The 25059-nt window shown below is 33.3% G+C and overlaps 1 protein-coding gene across 1 annotated transcript; it reads right to left on the reverse strand.

Annotated features, from left to right (window-relative positions):
- Positions 1 to 697: 697 nt before the first annotated feature.
- On the reverse strand, positions 698 to 16492 carry LOC134257617 (glutaminyl-peptide cyclotransferase-like). The gene is made up of 7 exons (XM_062740204.1): positions 16315 to 16492; positions 7906 to 8187; positions 6528 to 6662; positions 6171 to 6270; positions 4537 to 4650; positions 4101 to 4275; positions 698 to 3364 (listed from the first exon to the last, which is right to left on the reverse strand). Exons 1-7 carry the CDS (start codon positions 16483 to 16485, stop codon positions 3352 to 3354), a joined length of 990 nt encoding a protein of 329 aa, XP_062596188.1. The 5' UTR covers positions 16486 to 16492; the 3' UTR covers positions 698 to 3351.
- Positions 16493 to 25059: the final 8567 nt, after the last annotated feature.

A 25059-nucleotide genomic window follows, 5' to 3' on the forward strand; every position in this document is an offset into this window, starting at 1 on the left:
CCATTTTTCCTTTCCCTATGGATTAATTATAAACTGGCAGTGTACTTTGAATAAGAAAGAGAAAAACAGCATTTGAGTTGATTAATGGCAAAGTTCTTGCTTTGCTCTTTGAAAGCCAAATGTGTCCAATAAAATCATAAAACATTTGCACTAAATAAAGATTCTGTGAAAGGCTCAATCAAATTAATTTACCCGACAGTCTTATTTAGGAGCTGCAAATAAGAAATGGGTACACCTAATTTTATGGCAAGAATGGCAGTGTCCATGATTTGTTACGGAAAAATTCTCGGTTAACCTTGGACTTTCAGTAAAGCTGGGCATAATTAGCGTCGGAAATTTACACAGCTTTCATTCACCATTGAAATATACATGGGATAGAAATTCCAGTGAATGTCAACGAGTATAGCAATTATCCAATACAGCATCTTGTATGGCAAAGAGGTGTTCTTAACCGTTTGACAGATGCTTATTATGCAGCACCGAGAATGCCACGCCTTACTGAAAGTCCAAGCTTAACTGAGAATTGTACTATGAAAAAAATTTCCTTTCTTTTCCAAATTATATCAAAAGTTAGATTGTTTGAAATTCTCATTTATCTCAGTTCATAGTCTTGTAAAGACCTAGAATCGCGTTAAAAGTGACAAATTCACATGTCTCCTTTGCAAAGGCTAATCATAATAAATAATCCCGTAGAGTATTCGTCTTCAAAATAATTTATTCACAAATGGACATTGTTTTTACAAATAATAAAACATGTAATATCAAACAATTTAAATCAAATCTGTCAAGTTAACAATTTTAAATTTTGCATGCTATAGCATTCACATGTACTTCAACCTGTAATGATGATCATGAACAGCATGTGTGAATACTGATAGATGTTATAAGTGAAAGGCCAGGCTTTACTACTTGTATTGATATAATATGTTGCAATTTATGAGAACATTATTGCAAGCTTGCAACATATATAAAAACAATGAGACATTTCATTTTTTTTCCACAAACAGCACATTACAATCATTGCTGAGTTTTCGGCTAAGCCTAAATTACTATAACTTTTGTACTGTATTGTACATATTTTTGGATACTGCAGTCAAATTATCAATATCTTAAACAGAATTTTTAACCTCTCTCATAGAACAGAACATAAACCTAAGAAAAATAAAGTTGCTTAGATACATGTATATTTTTGTAATGTACAGACAATTTTTATAACCATGCATCTGCATGATCACTGAATTACATATCTAAATGTGACTCACAAAACAAAATTTTACTGACAGGCATTACTTCAACTTTAAATTTTTTTCTCTGAAATCAGGCACCTGAATCAATTGCACGCAACAAAATGAGGTATTTGTTTAATTCATTATGTATAAAATATGTATCAGAAATGCAAATCCAATGAACAAATAACCAGTGAAATGCAAAATGATGCGATTATCAATTAATAAAGTGAAAGACTATCAAGTTAAAAAAAAAACAACAAAAATCCCTCGGTAATATTCCTAAATCAAGTGTCAAAAACACACAAAGGTCAAGAATGGTCACTGCATTTTATTTCTGGCATTTTTGAAATTTCCTTTTCCAGCATTATAGATTTTTCAGAAGTGATTTTGAATTGAAGATTGAAATGAAGAAACCCAGCTTCCTGTGGTAGCCATGATTTGAACAATCTGCTACCCACAGAGGAATAAACAGAAAATAGAATTTAAAGTGTAGAACAGTTTATATATATGTCTTTTTTTCTTTTAGTGAAAAGCTGAACAACATCATACCACACATCTGGAACATATATAACTGTTCCTCTGACAGACATATAATGCAAGCATATATACCACCTCTAAAGAAATAACTCTATTAGGTAATGTTATAACCTGTGTTATTGATGATATGCTGTTTGGCAGATACATGTGAAAAAATTTAGCCATGTATAAGTTTAAGAAATATAATAGTTGACATTTAAAATCATGCAAAACAAAGTGTTGTCTGTATATACATGTATATTGAAATGTTTTGAAATAATTAGGTTTTGAAATAAATTTGAAATTTAATTTAATTGCTGGAAAAGTACTAAAGTACTGTAATGACAAAAAAATGAAAATAAAATGTCACAGAAATGCTGAGAACAATATCAGAAATGAAATGCAGCGGAATGATGAAAGAGCACACTGAACTGAGACAAAATGTAAGTAACCATGATTGAATAATAATAAACAGCCATGAGATTCTGTCAGGGAAAATGACATTCATGTCTCATCCACCACCTGGCATGACCTAATTGATGTACATATTTTACCATCTCCTTTGTACAGCTATGCATTATAAAACCATCGTAAAACAGGACATTGGAGAAAATAGAACCCTGATTTAGAAAAACACCACTGACAATTACTGTATTATATGCACATTGCTGAAACAAAGATGAAAATTAATTCATGAAACTATGTATTTCAAATATGTGTATATTTTATTTTCATTGATCGATGAATTTTACTTTAAACTGTAGATACATTTTTAAAAACGAAATAATGATTTTTTTCTCAACAAGATGATTTGCCACACCCATTCAATTACGAAATAAAAATTGTGAAAAAAGTTACCCATACACCCATTGTATTTGAAATACATTTTTTTAGAAAGGATTTTACATCTGCATGCGTCAAAAGAGAAAGATCACGCTTTAATAATAAACCAGTGCTTGTAATTAAACTAAAAACTCATGCAACCAGCTCTTTTGTTAGTATTTGGCCAGACAGGGTGCTCAAATAATATAGTGTTATGATATATTATAGTTACTAACAATTCCAGTCAAAACACATATAAATTATGGTAGTTCAAAAACCCAACATGCATATTATATAACAATAAGGCCTGATGCAACTTTTAATGCGTTCATTAATTCATGTACTTTTTTTTAAAGATGAATCGTTACTCTACAGGCATGCTATATAGCATATAAACAAAATGCTGCATGTAATACAGACTAGATAAGACCTTGTTTTGGGAGGATAGCTGTTGACAAAGTACGAAATAATCAAAAGATTATAAAAACAAACAAGGAGTCATTCCAAAATAGTAGAAAGAGTAGACAGATACAGTTTGTGTGCCAGAACAAGTGCTTGTTATACGATCGCTTGTCAAAGACCAAGAATTTTAATATCAAAATAAAATACTATATCCTAGTGTTTGTATTGCAAAGTACGACCTGTCTAGCATCAGGGCACCATGGTATAAATTCTGATATGGTGTGTCTTTTTTTCCCGTTTATAGATATCTGTATCAGTCCTGTATAAGACAAGGCGGAGTCCAATCACCCAAACAAGCTACAGTACTGTATGTCTAGTTACCTTACAACTCCTCACTGTAATATACAAGCTTACAGGTCAGTCCATCTCAATAACAGGAAAACAAAATTATAGGCCTAGACTTCATCTCACAAACTTCACAGTCAAACAAAATTATAGGCCTAGGGAATGCTTATATTAAAACAATCTTAAATATAACAATGATATTGAACACACATTGATTGCTTTCTTGAAGCAATACATTGTAATGTTTTGTTTGAAATGTACAATTTAAGTGTACATGTAATATTGTACAAATAATATACAAATTCAAATTCTTAATAAATGAATTTCTACAAAAGAACTAAAACATAGGCCTATATCATAAAATAGTATAACAGTGAATTAATAAATTGAGCAACTTAATTTATATAGAAGTTGGACATCAGATAAAAATCAAATGCAAACAAACATTAATTTACATCTATTTAAAAACATATACATTTCTCTCTTTTATAGTACTGTAAGTAAACAATTTGGCACAATAAATTCGTAGACACCTCAGTTAATTAATTTATCATACAAGTTCTTTAGAAATCACAACCATTTATATAAAAATAATTACAAGTTTATGTTTTGGCTATGGATATTTATTAAATAGGTGCTGCAAAAATATCATACAAATACACTGTACCTCAGTACCACACACAAGTAAGTTTTCTTGCTTTTTCTTTTCAGTAAAATATCAGTTTTAAGTATATTTTCATTTTAATAATTGGTTGTGATTTCAAGTTTTTAAAGAACTTCCATTACTTTTTCTTTCTGCACTGATTGTGTAAGGCATCTAGGTGTAAATAGCTGGCTACGAAGACCCGGAATATTCTATTGAAATCATCTGTCGTATGATAGTCTATGTGGGCTGCATCATCTGTCATTCTGTGCCACACTCGCGGGAATGGTGCCGATATTAAATGGAGAATGGGTACCCCTGTGAAGAAAATACCAATTTTAATACACTTCATAAAACCTTTTCCTATATCCCTATCTTTTGTGAAAAAAAAATCATGTGTTAAACTAAGAGTGGCATTCCATCCAAAATAAAAATCAGTTTATCTGACAAATTATTTTAAAAATTGGTTATATAAATGTGCCAGAACTTCCAAACTTCATCTCCATAGGACAACATACTGTAATCGTGTGGATATACTGAGAGGTAAATCTGATGACAAATGACTTAAGATATACTTACCTTTGTGTAAAAATGGAATGTGATCATCTTCTATGCCCCCGCCAAATAATTGGTGAGTATTAAACAGAAATCTGTTGTTATCGTGAAGGAGTCTATCCTTTTTAAGATGTTGTTCTGCAACAACAATTATATTTATTGAGATAAACAAGGGAAAACATATCAAAAGGAATGAAATCAAAAGGATAAAGGGGTGGTGGGGGGAGTAAAAAGAAATGACACAGTTGTCACCTTCATGGAATTCATATACACTCTCACTCCCAAAGTGAAAAAAACAAGAGGCCCATGGGCCACATCGCTCACCTGAGCACTGTGGCTGGGAAAAAGTAGAAATTGATTTATCATTGAAAAGTTCAAATCCAAAAGTAGTCCCATGACCAATCATGGCTTTGCTATTCTTGAGAAGATGATTTTTAAAGAATTTTTGCATATATTTCTATGTAAAACTTTGGTCGGCCATTTTGGCCCCGCCCTACCCCCGGGGGTCATGATTTGAACAAACTTGAATCTACTTTCCCTGAGGATGCTTCCATATAAATACGATCAATTATGTCTTTGTTATTCTTGAGAAAAAGATCTTTAAATAATTTTCCTTTATATTTCTATGTAAAACTGTGGTCGGCCATTGTGGCCCCGCCCTACCCCCGGGGGTCATGATTTGAACAAACTTGAATCTACCCTACCTGAGGATGCCTCCATATAAATATGATCAATTATGGCTTTGTTATTCTTGAGAAGAAGATTTTTAAAGAATTTTCCTATATATTTTTATGTAAAACTGTGGTCGGCCATTGTGGTCCTGCCCTACCCCAGGGGGTCATGACTTAAACAAATTTGAATCTACTTTCCCTGAGGATGCTTCCATATAAATATGAACGATTATGGCTTTGCTATTCTTGAGAAGAAGATTTTAAAAGAATTTTCCTACATATTTCTATGTAAAACTTTGGTCGGCCATTGTGGTCCCGCCCTACCCTGGGGGGTCATGATTTGAACAAATTTGAATATACACTACCAGAGGATGCTTCCACATAAGTTTCATCTTTCCTGGAACAATGGTTCTTGGGAAGAAGATTTTTAAAACATACCACCAAATTTTCATTAATTCCCAATTATCTCCCCTTGAATGAGGGCGTGGCCCTTCATTTGAACAAACTTGAATCCCCTTCACCCAAAGATGCTTTGTGGTAAGTTTGGTTGAAATTGGCCCAGCGGTTCTTGAGAAGAAGTCGAAAATGTGAAAAGTTTACAGACGGACAGACAGACAGACATACGGACGACAGACAAAATGTGATCAGAAAAGCTCACTTGAGCTTTCAGCTCAGGTGAGCTAAAAAATAAACTTAGGTATCTTCTTTTATGTACCACAGCAATTTTTTTTCAAATTACAATAAAATGATCTGAATTCATTATACCCCAGTAATAATGCAAATTTCAATTTTTTAAAAGCTTTTTTTTCATTCAACCAATCTCAAATGTCTAAGTTTTCTAAGTCTAAGAAAATGGATAGCATGAGACAAGTAGATAACTTTAATTTTCCAGTAGGACAACTGCTTGAAGTACAAAATTGATTATGACTGCCAGGCCATTAAATGCCTGGATTTTTCTAGATATTCTGATATAAGTTAAGCCCTTACCTTTTTTTGATAAGAGTTCAAAGGCATTTGAAGTTTGTGGGAAAAAGTTGTGAAACTGTACATCACTGGTTCCAATCAAATCCAACAAAACAAAAATCTCCTGATAATTAAAAACAATCAATAAATTTTTAAATTCAAAAGGATGATATATCCCATGCATAATTCTGTTTGCTTGGTCTGAAGACAAATTTAAATACAATATTATGAAGATTATTAAAATGTGAGTAATAATCATTCTCTCTAACATTTAAAAAATGAGAGCAGAAACATTATAACAGTCTCTATATGCGCTTGTAAATTTTCATTTTAATACAATGACTATGTAAAAAAAAATTCTATACATGACAATATATTTACCACGTTTGGTAAAACATTTTCGGCTTCCCATTTGTTGGCCAGGTGCCTGGCTCCATAAATAGAATCTGTGGCAGTCCAATCCTTGTAGGCCTCCTCTCCATCAAAGAACACAATCTGGGGGGTGATGTCTCGGGCCTAAAATGTTCAATACAAGGTTACAGCAGACCTTTTATTTACAAAGAGCTCAACTTGATACAGTAAAATACACTTATAATGAAGCATTATGAATGGAAGATTTTGCTTTGTTATAAGCACTAATTTGTATAATGAAGCATTTCTTTATGAATAATTTATTCAAAACATGGTTTAAGATTTTGCTTATTTATTTTATATATTTGTTAAATTATAAGTCGATTTTCATGGGCGATATTTCGATATTTCTTCGCATGTATCGATATGCATATCATCCTCACATATATCACGATATATCGATATCTCGATATATCGTCCCAGCCCTAGTAATTTGTTAGGCCTATATCCGTTAAGTTTACAATACATTTTAAAGTCATAAAGATTGAAAATCATTCACTAAGTGTCAATTCATTATAAGCATGTTTGACTATATTGCAAAATAAAAGAGTTGGTGGTGTGCAATTCTACATTCATAATCCATACAAGTGTAATCACTACAGGGCTTTAAGTTATTTGGGAACAGACTTGTTCCAATGCAAACAGAAAATGTAGGTCAGATCAAGCATCCAAAGCAAGTTTGAAAGTATGCAGTCTTGAAGATCTGGTAGTGTGCATGCCTAGTAACATGCATCATTAGTGCAAGGTCAGTCACCATAGGCCTTATAAAGGTTGTTAACTGGGAATGGACCACCTCAAAAACATAATGTACTCATTTATCTAGGTCAGATCCAGCACATTAAACAAGTATAAATTGTGCATGCATCCCTAGATGTATTACTTATGCCAATGTCATCATCATACATCTACCAGTAATAAATACTACTGTACAGTACTTTAAAATGAACCCACTTCTATAAATTTTGGTCAGATCCAGCATTAGAAACAAGTGTGGTAGTGTACATCCCCTAGATGTATCCTCTAAGCAAGTTTGGTCCAGGTAAGGCTCACAGACATACTGCTCCTAACATTTGAGTCTGTTTACTCATCCAGGAAATGTAGGTCAGATCCAGCATACAAAGCAATTTTTGCAATGTGCATCCCTAGATGCATCATCCATGCAAGTATATCTAGGTGGGCTTGTAACCCTTTTACTCATCTGAAAATTGCAGGACCGTCTGACCGTCTATTCAGCATTCAAAGCAAGTCTGATAGTGTGCAACTGTAGATGCATCATCCCTGCTGGTTTTCATTACTCTTCTGTTTGCTTTGACTATGTTTTACAATACATCTTGTCAGATTAATTTACCCTTTCTCCTTGGGCCTTCTCAAACAGACAGTTCAGCTGGATCGCCAAATCCAGAAGTATGCCACAGGGCACTGCCGAGTCGATGGCTCCAATGAAAGCATTTCCATGTCTGTCTGTGATGTTTTTAGAATCATAGTGGGCAGCCAGTACCATTTTCTTTGGTTTCCTTGGGTCCTGGGTTGCTATGATGTTGGTGAACGTTTTGATGCCGTATGGGGTGGAATCTTGAAACACATCTTCTTCCACATGCCAGTTCAGGGCCCTAAGCTTACTGACTAGATACTGAAAAATAAAACAGGGAATCACATTATATACAGGGCCTTAAGCTTGCTGACTAGATACTGGAAATTAAAACACAGAAAATCAAACATTACATACAGGGCCCTAAGCTTACTGACTAGATACTGAAAATTAAAACATAGGGAATCAAACATTACATACAGGGCCCTAAGCTTACTGACAAGATACTGAAAATTATAACATAGGGAATCAAACATTACATACAGGGCCCTAAGCTTACTGACCAGATACTGGAAATTAAAACACAGAAAATCAAACATTACATACAGGGCCCTAAGCTTACTGACTAGATACTGAAAATTATAACATAGGGAATCAAACATTACATACAGGGCCCTAAGCTTACTGACTAGATACTGAAAATTATAACATAGGGAATCAAACATTACATACAGGGCCCTAAGCTTACTGACCAGATACTGGAAATTAAAACATAGGGAATCAAACATTACATACAGGGCCCTAAGCTTACTGACTAGATACTGAAAATTATAACATAGGGAATCAAACAATACATACAGGGCCCTAAGCTTACTGAATAGATACTGAAAATTATAACATAGGGAATCAAACATTACATACAGGGCCCTAAGCTTACTGACCAGATACTGATTCAGAAAATTAAAACATAGGAAATCAAACATTACAGTCCAGGGCCCTAAGCTTACTGACTAAATACTGAAAATTAAAATAGGGAATCAAACATTGCTATGAAATTAACAAATATTTTAGAGATTGTCATCAAGTTCACATATGAACATCTTTCAAACTTTTCACTTTCATTTTATTTACTGATCACTAAATTTTCGTGACTCCTGATTTTTGTGAGATAGTCATTAACTCTTTATTAGCTGGACAAAATTTTCATACATTGTGGTTATTGCTCTATATATAAATCTTAAGGTATACTAATATACATGAGAATGAAAGTTTTGCGAGTACACCGTCTCACATAATTACAAAACTAGAAATATGTCCATTGGACATGAATGCCCCGCCGAGGGTATATTAGTAATGCAACATGAAAATTTGTAAGAAATTTGATCAGAATATCTTGAAAAGTGATGCCGTTGAATTGCTTACATCAGTATATATCAGCATATGAAGTTTGACACAAGTATGTATCAGCATATGAAGTTTGACACTAATTTCAGAAAGTGAGGTCAAGGTCAAATGAAGGTCAAGGTCAAAAATGTTGATGCAACTGAATTGCTTACATTAGTATGTATCACCATATGAAGTTTGACACTAATTTAGGAAAAGTGAGGTCAAGGTCAAAGGAAAGGCCAAGGTCAAAAAATGTTGATACAGTTGAAAAGCTCTCATAAGTCAGCATATAAACTTGAAAAAAAAATTATGAATGGTTTCTTTAAAACTAACATAAACACAGTTTGATAAAAGTGATGTCAAGGTCAAATGAAAGGTCAAAGTCAAAAATGATGATGGTAGTTGAAAAGCTCTCATCCGTCAGCATATAAAGTTGAAAAAAAAAAAAATGATGAATGGTTTCTTTAAAACTAACTTAAACATAATTTGATAAAAGTGATGTCAAGGTCAAATGAAAGGTCAAGGTCAAAAATGTTGATGAAGTTGAATTGCATACATCAGTATGTAACAGAATATTAAGTTTGACACTAATTTAGGAAAAGTGAGGTCAAAGGTCAAAGGAAAGGCCACGGTCAATAATGTTGATGCAGTTGAATAGCTCTCATCAGTATATGAAGTTTGATAAAATATCTTGGATGGTTTCTTTAAAACTGAGCTAAACACTAATTTAAGAAAAGTGAGGTCAAGGTCAAAGGAAAGGTCAAGGTCAAAAATGTTGATGCAGTTGAATAGCTCTCATCAGTATGTATCAGTAAATAAAGTTTGATGAAAATATCTTGGATAGTTTCTTTGAAACTGAGCTTTGAACTGAGCTATACGCAAAGTGTGACGGAAGGACAGAAGGACGGAAGGACAGCGAGATGGAAGACGGACATGACAAACACTATATGCCCCGGCCATATTCATGGCGGGGCATAAAAATAAGGTTCTTGTGAATAGAAAGTGATTTTCAGTAATATTTAGACAGCATTAAATAAGATTCACCAACTTTTTTAAATAACTGGTTATACCATGACTATTATCATCTAAAGTTTCATTATTTCTCACACAGCACTCATATTTCTTGTCTGTTTTCAATCATCCTTTAAAACAGACACAGGCTTGGATTAATGTCAAGCTTATTCAGCTTCTTTGAAACGCTTTACAGTTTTAAAAAACTGGCAAAATTATAATAATACTTGTAATATCTAAGTAAAGTATACTGGTAAAATTACATGTATGCTGATATAGCAAATATACCCAAAGGGCAAACTGATTTTGTGACAGTGTCCACCCCTTTTAAATTGGAAGTGACAAAATGACCCTTTATAATATGTTCTGGAAGATTTCAAATTTAAATACTGTTATAAATATATGGACATTTTAAGGAAAGAAATAGACATTTATTTACAATTCACTTGTATAAAAAGCTGTTTGCTTTTTTTTAAAACAGAAATCTTGCTCTTCATCAAAAACCTTTTTAACCCCTCCTTAAACTCTAAACTATCTTTTTTACGTTAATGATCCGCGACTCAAATGTAACAACGGAGTCTGCATTCAGGGAATAATGATAAATGAGGTGTCAAGTCTGCCTTGCAGGAACCTTAAAACAATTCTTTCATCCTGTTGTGTGAAAAAAAAATCAATTCTTATCAGAAACTCTAATAACAGTCCAAATCATTAGAATCTTTGTGGATCTTTTTTTTTCAATCCAAAATAAATCACCCAACAGCTCCCTAGTTCCCTACCATTCATATACTCTTGGAATATCAATACTAATTAACGGGATTGAGAAAACCGGGGCTTTATTACACTGGACTGCTAAGAAAATAAAAATAATTGCCAATCCCAACAAGAAAAAAAAAACAATAAATTTCCAATGAATTTGATCAAAAACTCAATGAATAATTCAAACAATGATGGTTTGCTGTGAAAGAGACTATGAAATATCCACATCCAAGTATTCTAACTGACACAATCCTTAGCTTCTTGTTCATATTTCTTTTTAAAATATTTTGATTAGATTTTGTGAGAAAAAAATCTGAAAACAACTTATTGATTTTTGAAGGAGAGGCCATAATTAGAGCAAAATCTGAAGTAACTATTCATGCACACTTTATTTTTAAGCAACCATTGTGAGGAAACCTTTGATCCTAATTTCGTCCTGAGAAGTCTGATAATAGAAGAAAAATTGGGTGACCTATGTTATCTTTGATGTTCTTAACCCTATATAACTGAAATGTGAAATTAAAGCTTGATAAAATCAAAAATAAATTGTATTTGGTACAGATGATTAAAATTAAACAAGTTCATTGACATAACAATGATCAGATACCACATAGAAACAATATAAATGTCACATTTGTCACTTGAGATAAGCACCAGTACAATAATGGTAAACCATTTGTAATGAATATTCCTCATTTTACAGAAACCAATAAAACACACACTTCAGAACAATATTTGTTAAAACTGAAAAGAGCTAGCTAGCTTTTCCATTTTTGAGTTTTGTTGAAAGAATCAAGTTTTAAAAAAGTTTAAGGATATTTAAACACAGGAGTGATTAAATTTTTATCTTTATTTGCTATAACTGATTAACTTTAATATTGTATTGTACTTGAAAATTTATTAGAGTTTACTGACACTACAGCAATTTAACTTTCATTAAAAAAATTGCATTGAAACATTCTGTAATATTACTAATAAAGGCTGTTCAGTGAAATCTAATAATAATAGTGTCTAATTAAACAATATAATCATAGGGCAGGGTGAAAATGGCCACCTGAAATCACCAGAGGTGGGATCACTTGCCATGGAGAAGTAAGAGTCCCCTGTTGACTAATCATTCCAGATTTATCCTCCTGTCTTGAACAGAAAACAGAATCATTTCTCAACAAAGCAATATGAAAGCAATGCCCTAGAAAGTCATAGTTTTCTACTTTTCGATCACTAATCCCCCCCCCCCCCCAACATATCAACTAAGAAGGTTTGATGATTGTAAGTCTTACGTACGTTACATAAGATATCAACAAGAAATAATTATGCACAGTTCTACATTTCCAATGTGAAGTCACCATAATCAATCTACTTTTGAATTATTTTTGGAAATTTCAAAATTAGGTCACAGTGACTTACTTTTGGGTTGTGATACACCAAAGCTGCATAAAAAAACACAAGAAGTTTGGTGGTCCTAGCATGGACTCAAACTAATAAAGATTACAATTTTTTTTTTCTGAACTTGTGTCATTTGCTTTAGTACATTTCATTAATATACCAATTGATAAATGAACACTGAATCTCATTTCTTTTCACAATGTATCTTTATCTGAATGGGGATATAGGAGACAGGGGGTGAAAAGAGATTCATTGAAAATTTTCTATGACAATTGTGCCAATGGAAGGAAAACTAATAACTCAGACAGCCTTTTAATCAATAAACATATATTGATATGATTTACAGGATGAAAAACCACATGAAATATAATTTTGTCTATTCTTGTCCCCAGCACTCCTTCTCTTGTTTCATAACAGTACTTGCGTTGTTAGGTTGAGTAATAGACAATCCATCACAATAATTAGATACCGATATGAGGGTGACTCTGTGTGATTCTGATCAGTCCAGCACCGCGCGGGACTACTGTAGCACTCAACTCACATTCAACAAGTCGCACCTATCACCACACTGATCAATTTCAGCAATGGATGCTAACAGCAGCCAACAGTCAATTAACAATTAAAAGCACCACAATATCTAATTCTATTATTATACAAGCTATATCATGTTAATACACTGATGTCAAATCGAATAGCTGTGTCTGTCAGAGGTTTTTATGTCAATAATGACTTAATTCCTCTTGTGATATTCCTAGACCAGACAGATAAAGTTCAAATTCAGCGACTTTTAAATGTTATTTTGTCAGCATTATAGATTTTTCAAAGAAATAAAAATAAAACTTTGACATTTTCCTTTGTAAATTGACATATATCATGTTAATGCCACACCTTTTCTGATTGTCAAATCGAATTTTAGCTGTGTCTGTCAGAGGAAGCAATATTTTAATTAGTGTCTTTTTAACCTAAATTAAAAGGAGGCAATGATAATTCAAACAAGAGGCCCTGGGCCACATTGTGAGCTTTGACCATTCCTTTACCAGATTTCACCCTTGTTATACATAATGACAGATCATAATTTAGACATTTTTACACTAAATTCCAGCATATGACTTTTAAATGATTTTTCCTATATATTTTGTCAGCATTATAAGATTTTTCAAAGAAGATAAAAATAAAAACATTGTTTGTCATGATTCCTACAATTCAGAATTTTTCCAGAATGCTTGCTTCACTTTTTCTAGCCCAGTGGTTCTTCAGAGAAAGATTTTTCCTATATATTTCTATATAAAACTTTAAACAAAAATTGTAGAATCTACATTATACCAGGATGCTTCCACATTAATTTTTCCTATATATTTCTATGTAAAACTTTGATTCCCCATTGTGGCCCCGCCCTTCCCCTGGGGGTTGACAAAGCCCCTAAAGAGACTGAATGAGAAGAAGATTTTCAAAGATCCTATATATTTCTATATAGATTGCCACCCACCTTTTCTGGCTAAAATTTACTATAATTCCAGCATTCCAATTCATGATTTGAACAATTAGAATCTACACTATACCAGGATGCTTCCACATAAGTTTCATTCTGGCCCAGTGGTTCTTGAGAAAAAACAGATTTTTCCTCTATATTTCTATATAAAAGATTTTACTGATCAAAATGAAAAGATTTTTCCTATATATTTCTAAATACTACACGGTATTTATTATTAATTAAATTAATACATCTTCTTAGTTCTAGCAGGAAGCAATATTTGTAATTCAGAGTAAAAGTCTTTTTAGACCTAACATTAAAAGGTTATTAGGCAATGATAATTCAAAAAAGCCATTAACTGAGAGGTCCAGTGAAAGGTCAGCATCATCTGAGAAAGTGAAGGAGGATTTCATTAGTCATACATGTCCACAGAAACTGGCCGTTAATTGTGTCAATAGCTTATAAGCAATTCATTGAACTACCCACTTGAGTGGTGGAATTACCAACCAATTGGTCAGCCAACATTAAATGTCTTCTCTTAAGCATAAAAGCTTCCTGACTCCTGCCTTTTAACAACCTGTTTATTAGTACATTGACTTCTATAATTCAGTAATATTGAATTGCCCATACCAAAGCTTGGTGAAGTTTTCATTTTAAGTGAGTAAGACTAGAAATTTTTTTCAAGAAATCTTTTTAAAATCTGTAACTTTTGATGTAATTTCATTACATTTAATTAAACTCGGGCCCTCACAGTAGCTCAGTAAGTGGGAAGCTCATTCCACTCTGTGAATTAACTGAAGATTGTGAGTTTAATTTCCAAGCTGCAATTAACCTCAGTTAGTTTGAAATAAGCTTTGCTTAGCACTCAGCCCTTTGAAGTGATATTTGTTCTGGGGTCTTTTAATTGGTTGTGAATTCAAATCCTGGCTACAATTAACCTCAATGGATATAAAATAGGCTTTACAAAGCACTCAGCACTTTGAAGTGAATGTTGTGGGTCTTTTATCATGTTTACATTTAGGTATGAGTTCAAGTCCTAGCTCGATCTGCTTAATCTCAATAGCCTAAATAGGCTTTGCCAAAAGCTCAGCTTTTTCTGAAATTTGTAGGTCTATAAAGGTTGTGAGCGCAAGCCCTATAGCTGCAATTAACCTTAGCCAATATGAAATTACTTTCCCAAGTGCTCAGCATTTTGAAGTGAAAGTTGCAGGTTTTTTATTAGCTTGGTTCTCAGCTCAAGCCGTAGCTGGGATTAACCTCAGTTTATATAATGCCAAGGGCTCAGTAAGTTGGGGTGAAAGTTATAGGTCTTTCAGAAGAGATCCTTAAAATCAAGGTCCTGTGTCAGAGGAGGCATGGAATGCATGATTAAGATTGATTGGTCATTGCTGAATGGTCCTGGAGTGCCAAGTAAAGCTCTTCACATGCTTATATGGTGATGTTTCTATATGAATCACAGAATCTTGCAAGTGACATAAAATTGCAAAACAATCAATTAAACTCTGGTCAACAACATTCAATATGTGAGACTTCACATGTTTACACTGGGAAAGGGTTATTGTACACAACTTTAATAAAATACTTGTCAGAACCAAATCTTGTTTTTCATAGAGTTATTCTAATTGGAGGATTAAAACCACCACAGACAAAAACAATGCATCAATATCCAGTAAGACACTGCTGTCAAACTTGAGATAGAGAAGTGATTAGGTTTTATCTGTAACTGACTTCTGCCAGGATCAGGAAGTTCATTTACATAGGAATCATGAAATTACACAAAGAAAATGAGGGGAGGAGGCATAATCTTCTGTAAATCCTCAGTTTTGTCTTTTCAAAACAAAAATAAATGTAAATTTCATGCATTTGCCAAATAAAAAAAGAATTATATCCTATGGCATACTAAATTTTTAAGACCAAAAGACCACATTTAGTGATTTTCAATGTAATTGCAGCATAATAAATATATCTGTAAATCTTGAGTTTTTCAAATTATACAATCACACTATCTTTAAAAGAACAAGAGGCTTATGGGCCACAATGCTCACTTGAGTAAATATGACCCTTACATAAATTCATGACAACAAGGTGACCATAACAATGAAGACAACAAAACAATTTTCAATCAGGAAAGCTCAGTTGAGCCTTCAGCTAAGGTAGGGTAATGATTGGAATCCTGATGGCAGTTTATTGTAAACCACACATAGACATTAGACATTTGTAGACTACTTACATTTCTGTATTGTAAACCACACACAGACATTAGACATCTGTAGACTACTTTCATTTCTGTATTGTAAACCACACATAGACATTAGACATTTGTAGACTACTTACATTTCTGTATTGTAAACCACACATAGACATTAGACATCTGTAGACTACATACATTTCTGTATTGTAAACCACACATAGACATTAGACATTTGTAGACTACTTACATTTCTGACTATAGTGCTGCCCTCAGTGTCTGGCATTCTGGGGATAAGAATGGGTTTGATGAGTTCCTTGAAGGCATTCAGATCTGCGTACTCCTCCACTATAGCCTTCAGAGCTCTCCCTGATATCCACTTAGCTGACCGTGCCCTGTCCTGTAAATAGACATTAGACATTTGATTCCTCCACTAAAGCCTTCAGAGCTCTCTCTGATATCCACTTAGCTGACTGAGCCCTGTCCTGTAAATAGACATAGGCACAACAGACATTAGACACAATAGACATTAGACATTTGACTTCTCCACTATAGTCTTCAGATCCCTCCCCGATATCTAATTAGCTGACTGCGCCCTGTCCTGTAAATAGACATTAGACACAATAAACATTAGAAACAACAGACATTGGACACAATAGACATTAGACATTTGACTCCTCCACTGTAGTCTTCAGAGCCCCCGATATCCACTTAGCTGACCGCACCCTGTCCTGTAAATAGACATTAGACACAATAGACATTAGACACAGCAGACATTAGACATTTGACTCCTCCACTATAGCCTTCAGAGCCCTCCCAGATATCACTTTCGTGCCCTGTCCTGTAAATAGACATTAGACACAATAGACATTAGACACAACAGACATTAGACATTTGACTCCTCCACTACAGCCTTCAGAGCCCTCCCAGATATCTACTTAACTGATCGTGCCCTGTCCTGTAAATAGACATTAGACACAATAGACATTAGACACAACAGACATTAGACATTTGACTCCTCCACTATAGCCTTCAGAACTCTCCCTGATATCTACTCAACTGATCGTGCCCTGTTCTGTAAATAGACATAAGACACAATAGACATTAGACACAACAGACATTAGACATTTGACTCCTCCACTATAGCCCTCAGAGCCCTCCCAGATATCTACTTAACTGATCGTGCCTTGTCCTGTAAATAGACATTAGACACAATAGACATTAGACACAATAGACATTTGACTCCTCCACTATAGCCTTCAGAGCCCTCCCAGATATCTACTTAACTGACACTCCCTGTCCTGTAAATAGACATTAGACACAACAAACATTAGACATTTGACTCCTCCACTATAGCCTTCAGAGCCCTCCCAGATATCTACTTAACTGACCGCTCCCTGTCCTGTAAACACAAATCTTTTTTGATTTTTAATTTTAGGTTTTCATTCAGGTATAAGAAATTAATATATTTCTTTTGACAAAAACAGTCAAACTTTGTTATCTCAAAATGGATAGAAACCAGAATAAGAAAGTTCAACTGTATGATGTATTGTGATGTAAATTCTGAGGTCACTGTGGCCTGACATAATTGTATAACAACTGCATAAGAATTTTGATGCAGCAACATGTTTACAAATCAAATATTTATATAAATTATTTCATAGTCACTTAACAACACAAGACAACAATTATACAAGAAATCATTAATATTAAAGGACTATCCACTATCTAATTTACCTGTTTGTGTTATTTTGAGCTGCAATTAGTTGTGTATTCACTCTATAACCATATCCAATACAACCCACAAGGGGGAAGGGAGAGGCCCTGATCTAAATTTACATTGTTACAGTGTCCCATGGTGAATAGAAATTAGTGACTCAGATATATTAAAAGTAGACCGAAATTCTTTAACAAAATAAACTGCTGTTTATATTTATATTTCGGCTGTAAAAGAGCATCAAATAGATATACATGTAAATTAATGTATTTCTTTTTTGGAGGGGGGGAGGGATACTCATATTTTCTCTTTATTTCACCAAATAGGATTCTTAAATGCTTCAAATTTCATTTGCTTATTTTACCATCTAAACATCCAAATGCAAAAACTCTGTTCTTTTGGGTGCATTCAAAGATTCAATCTATAACAGTTTACTCCAACTTTACAGACAATTATTGACTTTTAACCTTTGACTTTATATAATTGGTATTTACACATTGATTTCTTTGATTGTTACAGTCATGTAAAAGTACAATTATTGACTTTTAACCTGAATTTGAATTTTTCATTCAATTATTTTTAAAACTCTTGTAAATTATGCATTGTCTGTCAGTTTTATGAATGTTCTCAAACTTGTCACTTTGCTGCAAGATTAAAATCTGTTAGCATTGGGATAGCACTTAATTTTGTAATTTCAAAGACAGCTACTAGGAGTCTTGCATTCTGCCTTTAAATTATTATAAAACTTCTGAGAAATCTGAGAAATAACAAATCAGCAGCTTTAACAAGACGAAAAGACATCAAAATATTATTTTAGTGGAATATACTATTTTTTTTTTTTTTAAATATTGAAAAATTTTTAAAAGACATTTCACACTGACAGCAAAACATAGAGAAAGGATATTAAAGGTTGTTGTTGAAGTACAAGTGAAAAAAAAGAGGTGAGGAGAAAATTTGATTAACTTCCACTGCAGTGAAGAGAAAACTAGATGATTAAACATGACGGTGTTCTGACGAAAATTAATCAACTTCATTTTTTTTTTCTCTCATTATAATCTGTTTGTACAAAAATAATTATCACCTTGTAAGGGAACTAAGTAATTATCTACCATATCCAGAATAAAGGGCGGCCTAAAAATATATCCTGTAATGTATGTTGTGAATTGATCATGTTGTATTGTATTCTCCTCAGAAAGTACCAAGCATATTATAAAATATTGAAAAGTGGACTACCAGTAACCCAATATCTGACTTTACATTGCATTGACTATAATACTAATAAACTTTATTAAGTTGGTGTGCAGTAATACTAGACAAAGGTATAGTAAGTAAGTAACTATATAACTAGAATACATATTCACTAGACTTTTAATATTATACTGGTGATTTTTATACTAGACTATAATGTACAGTAAATCACACTTATAGCGAATATGTTAATAATGAATTAATGCTTACAGTGAAGTGATTATCATTCCCAATGGGTTTTAAACATATAATAATGGATATAATGAATTTAAAACAAAGCAAAATTGACCATTGACTATTATACTAGACTATAATTTTATACTGGTGTTGATTACCTTTGACTATATTGCACTGATGACTATTTTATTATACTTGAGTATTTTATACTGGTGACTATAATACTTGACTATATAAACAAACCTTTTACTGTAGCAGTTATTTTATACAGAACAAAAAAATAAAAGCCTATCAAAACACATTACCGATAAAGAGGATTGAAATGATCTTTTGAATACCCTAACAAGCTGACAGTTGACATACTCCGGGGCCCACACTCACATTAGCACCCAATGTCAACTGTTTTTCACCTGACGCTCGGTAAACATTCTGTGATATCAGACTAGCTGCTGTAACCTGATTCTGATGGAGATTTGTGTCACTGAGGTCAATCCTAATATAACCTCACTGATTGGTTTTCTTTGTTATAATTACGTTAGTCTGACAGGATCATTTTACAGTTGTATAAGAGCAAGAAAGAAATGTTTACTATCTTATGGACACAAATAGAAGCACTGTTATAAAATGTTACACATTGTTATTTCATTAATAGTTTTAATGGCAACAGCAATCAAATTCTATAGAAAATCTATGATTAGAAACAACCAGAAGTCTCTGTCGAGACTGAAGCTCTACTGGTTTGAACTTATAGCAAAGGAAGAGAAGAGTACTTAAGCAGCTGGGATTTGAAACTTTACAACAGCAATATATAGAATAATGATCGTTGATAAAGTCTCTTTATGTTCTTAGTGTAGTCTACTTGTGTGCCAAGTTATATTGAAATCAGACCAAAACTGTAGGAGGAGTAGCATTTTGAAACAATTTTACAGATATTTCTATTTTTAGTAACCACGGCAACACCGTTCATCTAAATCAAAAACCGATATACAGATTTATGTATCTTAGTGTATTCTACTTGTGTGCCAAATTATACTGAAATCAGACCAAAACTGTAGGAGGAGTAGCATTTTGAAAGAATTTCACAGAAATTTCTATTTTTAGTAACCACGGCAACACCGTTCATCGAAATCAAAAACCGATATACAGAATTATATATCTTAGTGTATTCTACTGGTGTGCCAAGTTATACTGAAATCAGACCAAAACTGTAGGAGGAGTAGCATTTTGAAAGAATTTCACAGAAATTTTATTTTTAGTAACCACGGCAACACCGTTCATCGAAATCAAAAACCGATACACAGAATTATGTATCTTAGTGTAGTCTACTTGTGTGCCAAGTTATACTGAAATCAGACCAAAACTGTAGGAGGAGTAGCATTTTGAAAGAATTTCACAGAAATTTCTATTTTTAGTAACCACGGCAACACCGTTCATCGAAATCAAAAACCGATACACAGAATTATGTATCTTAGTGTAGTCTACTTGTGTGCCAAGTTATACTGAAATCAGACCAAAACTGTAGGAGGAGTAGCATTTTGAAAGAATTTCACAGAAATTTCTATTTTTAGTAACCACGGCAACACCGTTCATCGAAATCAAAAACCCATACACAGAATTATGTATCTTAGTGTAGTCTACTTGTGTGCCAAGTTATATTGAAATTAGACCAAAACTGTAGGAGGAGTAGCATTTTGAAAAATTGTTTACAGACAGACGGACAGACAGACAGGTAGACAGACAGACGGACAGACGGACGGACGCCGGACGCATTACTATCGCATAAGCTCTTCTGGTCTCTGACCAGTAGAGCTAAAAATAAAGAGAAGAATCTCAATTGACATTATAACTTTACTTCAAATTTTTATTATTCATTTTAATTTTGGTCACATTAGATCATATAATATTTGTAAAGAAATGCAATATGAAAAATATTATATATTTTGCCTTTTTATTTCAGACTAGGGTACTGGGGTTATTGAGGAATTATAGCGAGGTCAAGGTCACACAATGGTTAAGGTAATAAAATGCATTTGAATAGCCCTCATTAATTTGTGTATGAAGTCTGATGAAAATATCTTACAGAGTTTCTTTAAAGATGATTTTTAAACACAATAATTTGTAAAGTGAAAAAGAAGGGGGCATAAATTGCCTACAAATTGCCTAGAAAAATTCTGAAAGATTAGGAAGGGGCTGCATGGGTTCATATATTACAAATATATTGCAATTCTAGACTTAAAATTGTTTCTGTAATATTTTTTTTAAATACAGGATATGCTGGTGGTATGTTCACAATTTTAATGTGTATTTAATGAGAAAGAGTACTGTTTGAACTAATAAATACGTTTTCCCGAAGCAGTTGTAGTGCATCACTGCTTTGAAGTGCTCCCAGAGTTAGTTGTTATTTCATTCATAGATCATTAGTGGCTATCATTCCGGATGTGTGAAAAATTCTATTCTATAAAAAACAAGAGGCCCAGGGGCCACAGCGCTCACCTGAGCACATCGGGCAAATTTTTCCAGGCGTTCATCATTTGAACTAACTAGAATCTACACTACCTGAGGATGATTCCATATAAATACCCCGGGTATCACTAATCATAGCTTTGAAGTACTTGAAAAGAAGATTTTAAAAGGTTTCCCTATATATCCCTATGTAAAACTTTTCGGCCATTTTGGCCCCACCCTATCCCCAGGGCCGGGGGTCATGATTTGAAAAACTGGAATCTACAATACCTGAGGATGATTCCACATGAGTTTCATCTTTCCTGGCCCAGTGGTTCTGGAGAAGAAGATTTTTAAAGATTTTTCATATATATTCCTATGTAAAACTAGGGTCGGCCATTTTGGCCCCATGCCCCGGGGGTCAATTTGAACAAACTTGAATCTACACTACCTGAGGATGACTCCACATAAGTTTCATCTTTCCTGGCCCAGTGGTTCTGGAGAAGAAGATTTTTAAAGATTTTTCCTATATATTCCTATGTAAAACTTGGGTCGGCCATTTTGGCCCCACCCTTGCCCCGAGGGTCATGATTTGAACAAACTTGAATCTACACTACCTGAGGATGATTCCACAAGAATTTCATCTTTCCTGGCCCAGTGGTTCTGGAGAAGAAGATTTTTAAAGATTTTTCCTATATATGTAAAATATATTGGCCCCACCCTTGCCCCTGGGGTCATGATTTGAACAAACTTGAATCTACACTACCTGAGGATGATTCCACATGAATTTAATCTTTCCTGGCCCAGTGGTTCTGGAGAAAAAGATTTTTAAAGATTTTTCCTATATATTCCTATGTAAAAGGATGGCCCCACCCTTGCCCCGGGGGTCATGTTGAACAAACTTGAATCTACACTTGAGGATGCTTCCACATGAGTTTCATCTTTCCTAATGAGAAGAAGATTTTTTAAAAATGCCATAAATTTTTAACAAATTCATGATTATCTCCCCTTGGAAAAGGGCTAGGCCCTTCATTTGAACAAACTTGAATCCCCTTTACCCAAGGATACTTTGTGCCAAGTTTGGTTGAAATTGGCCCAGTGGTTCTTGAGAAGAAGATGAAAATGTGAAAAGTTTACAACGACAACGACGACAACGATAACGACGACAACGACAGACGACGGACAAATTTTGATCAGAAAAGCTCACTTGAGCCTTCGGCTCAGGTGAGCTAAAAACTATAAGATTTTTCTTGCTTGATAAATGTTTATTCTAGTTAAAACCAAGCTTTTGTTTTTATAGCAGACATTGAGCCTATCCTATAAGTCAAGCATGGGAATACTAGGGCTGGGACAATACAACTTTTTCTATATCAATACGTATCACGATATTTGAGCCACGATAGGATATGTATCACGATATGTTTGCTTAAAAATTCTTTTTTTGCATTGAAATAAACAAATTATTTCTTTGCAAATTAGAATAATTTATTCAAAATAGTTGTTTATATGTTGTAAAAACAAAAATATTTTACTAAAGTGGTTTTAATTATTATTTTTTTATATCTATATTTATCTTATTTATTTAATATATTAAACCCCAAATGTTAAATAAACAAAGAAAAACAGAAGTCAGATTTTTTATGGCAATACTGTAGAAGTACATTTTTCCGCATGGTATTAATTTACGCTATGTACGCGGTTTCAAATTTTCCTCGGAAATTTGTCCAAACATACTTAATACAACGGTAAGGCATATAGTGAAAATGTAGAAAATCCGCGTAATTTTCTACCCGCGGATTAAAAAGAAATTGTGATTCCGCGGAAGTATGATCCCATGGAAAAAAGTACATCTACAGTATTTCGATATTTTTTCATATGTATCGATATGCGTATCATCCTGACAGATATCTCGATATATCATCCCAGCCCAAGGGAATACAGTTGATCCAGTTAGAGCAAAGTGTCAAAGAAAAAAACGTCAACATTATATATAAACAGTTATATTTGATCAGATCACATTTTAAAATTATTGGAAATAAAAATCACTTTGCAAGAGTTCATAATAAGTGTAAGTCATTGTTTTAGTGTTTTAATCTGAACTTTTTGTAAGTCCCACACATGTTCTTATATTAACACCTTATTTAGTAAAGAGATTCCTCCTTTGGTAAATACATGCTGCCACTAATTGAAGAAGTCTTGCATTTGCTTACTTGTTTTCAACACTTCTTATATTTTAAATTAGTGATATTTTTCACTTGGCTGCTGAAACCAATTAATATACAGTTGACATGGTTGAACTTATGTATCTTGAATATGGATATTTCAAACTTCACCAAAAAGATATTAATTGATCAACCAACTTTCTTTCACTCCCTAATTCGGGACACATTTCTTTAACCAATCTGTATTTTTTTATCCATAGTCATCTCTGCAACTGACTGTTGTATTGCTGAAAATTCAACTCAATGAGTTTATCGCCTGCAGAGATGTCTACAAAGGGTTGGGAGGAGGGTAAAATAACAGATTGGTTAAAGAATGTGTCAAGAACTAGGGAGTGAAAGGTAGTTGATTGACCAATGCTAAAAAGTTGAAAAATTCTCCCCAAAAGTGTGCAAAAAATCTTGCACTGTAAATTGCATATTTTTTGCATTATGGGATCTGTAGCATTATGGTTAAAGACTAATATATAAAACCATGCTACAGTTCTGCAGCTAAAATCTCCCCTACCATAATGTGTAGTCAATCAAAATGTAGTTGATATTTTTTGCTTACAAATAGCTATATGAGTTCAAATTTACCATTGACATTTATGATATACAATTCAATACCATGAGACCCCTACCTAATTTTGGTTGTGATTTCTTTTTTTGAGTACCCTCTATTAAAGATGTCTTTATTACCTTATTATATAAGTTTTTTTAAAAAAAAAAAATAAATGATAATTTTAGGTTTCAACAATATAATAATTATTATGTTTTATTTTTAAGAAATTTAGACACATGATAAAAAGCCCTTAAACGAATTTCATAGGAAAGTGTAAAGATTGTTTGTTTAATGACTCCCTCTCGAGAATTTTTCACTGATATGGATCAAATCAAGAGTTTTCATGCTTAGTCTAAATTCACAATACTATAATACAATTAAAATAAAATAGTCAGTCTTTACAACATTCTTGCAATTCTGATTGACTCACACAAAAACCTTCAATTCTAGTCCATTTCTTGAATGACAGTTTCTATGACCAACATGTATAAAGTCTGGCCCTGTGGCAAAATATGTGACAATTTATTGACTTTTATGACAGTTCATGGAAAACTTAGCTGGACCATGTGGACAAAGCTGCAAAATATATATCTGTATGTGCATATATAACTGTTCAAATATTTTATATTTTAGGTGTATAGCTTTAAA

The sequence above is a fragment of the Saccostrea cucullata genome, unplaced genomic scaffold (assembly GCF_032062105.1).
Source record: "Saccostrea cucullata isolate Sc308-1 unplaced genomic scaffold, CSIRO_AGI_Scuc_v1 ctg2415, whole genome shotgun sequence".
Lineage (NCBI taxonomy): Eukaryota > Metazoa > Mollusca > Bivalvia > Ostreida > Ostreidae > Saccostrea > Saccostrea cuccullata.

What these genes read in the sequence shown, in the direction of transcription:
- LOC134257617 (XM_062740204.1), bottom strand. Translation starts at nt 16,485, where the DNA reads ATGTCTAATGTCTATTTACAGGACAGGGCACGGTCAGCTAAGTGGATA. An exon ending in GCAGCACTATAGTCAGAAAT is followed by an intron (nt 8,188 to 16,314) that starts GTAAGTAGTCTA and finishes TTTATTTTTCAG; the next exon opens with TATCTAGTCAGTAAGCTTAG. An exon ending in CATTCCATTTTTACACAAAG is followed by an intron (nt 4,276 to 4,536) that starts GTAAGTATATCT and finishes TTTTCTTCACAG; the next exon opens with GGGTACCCATTCTCCATTTA.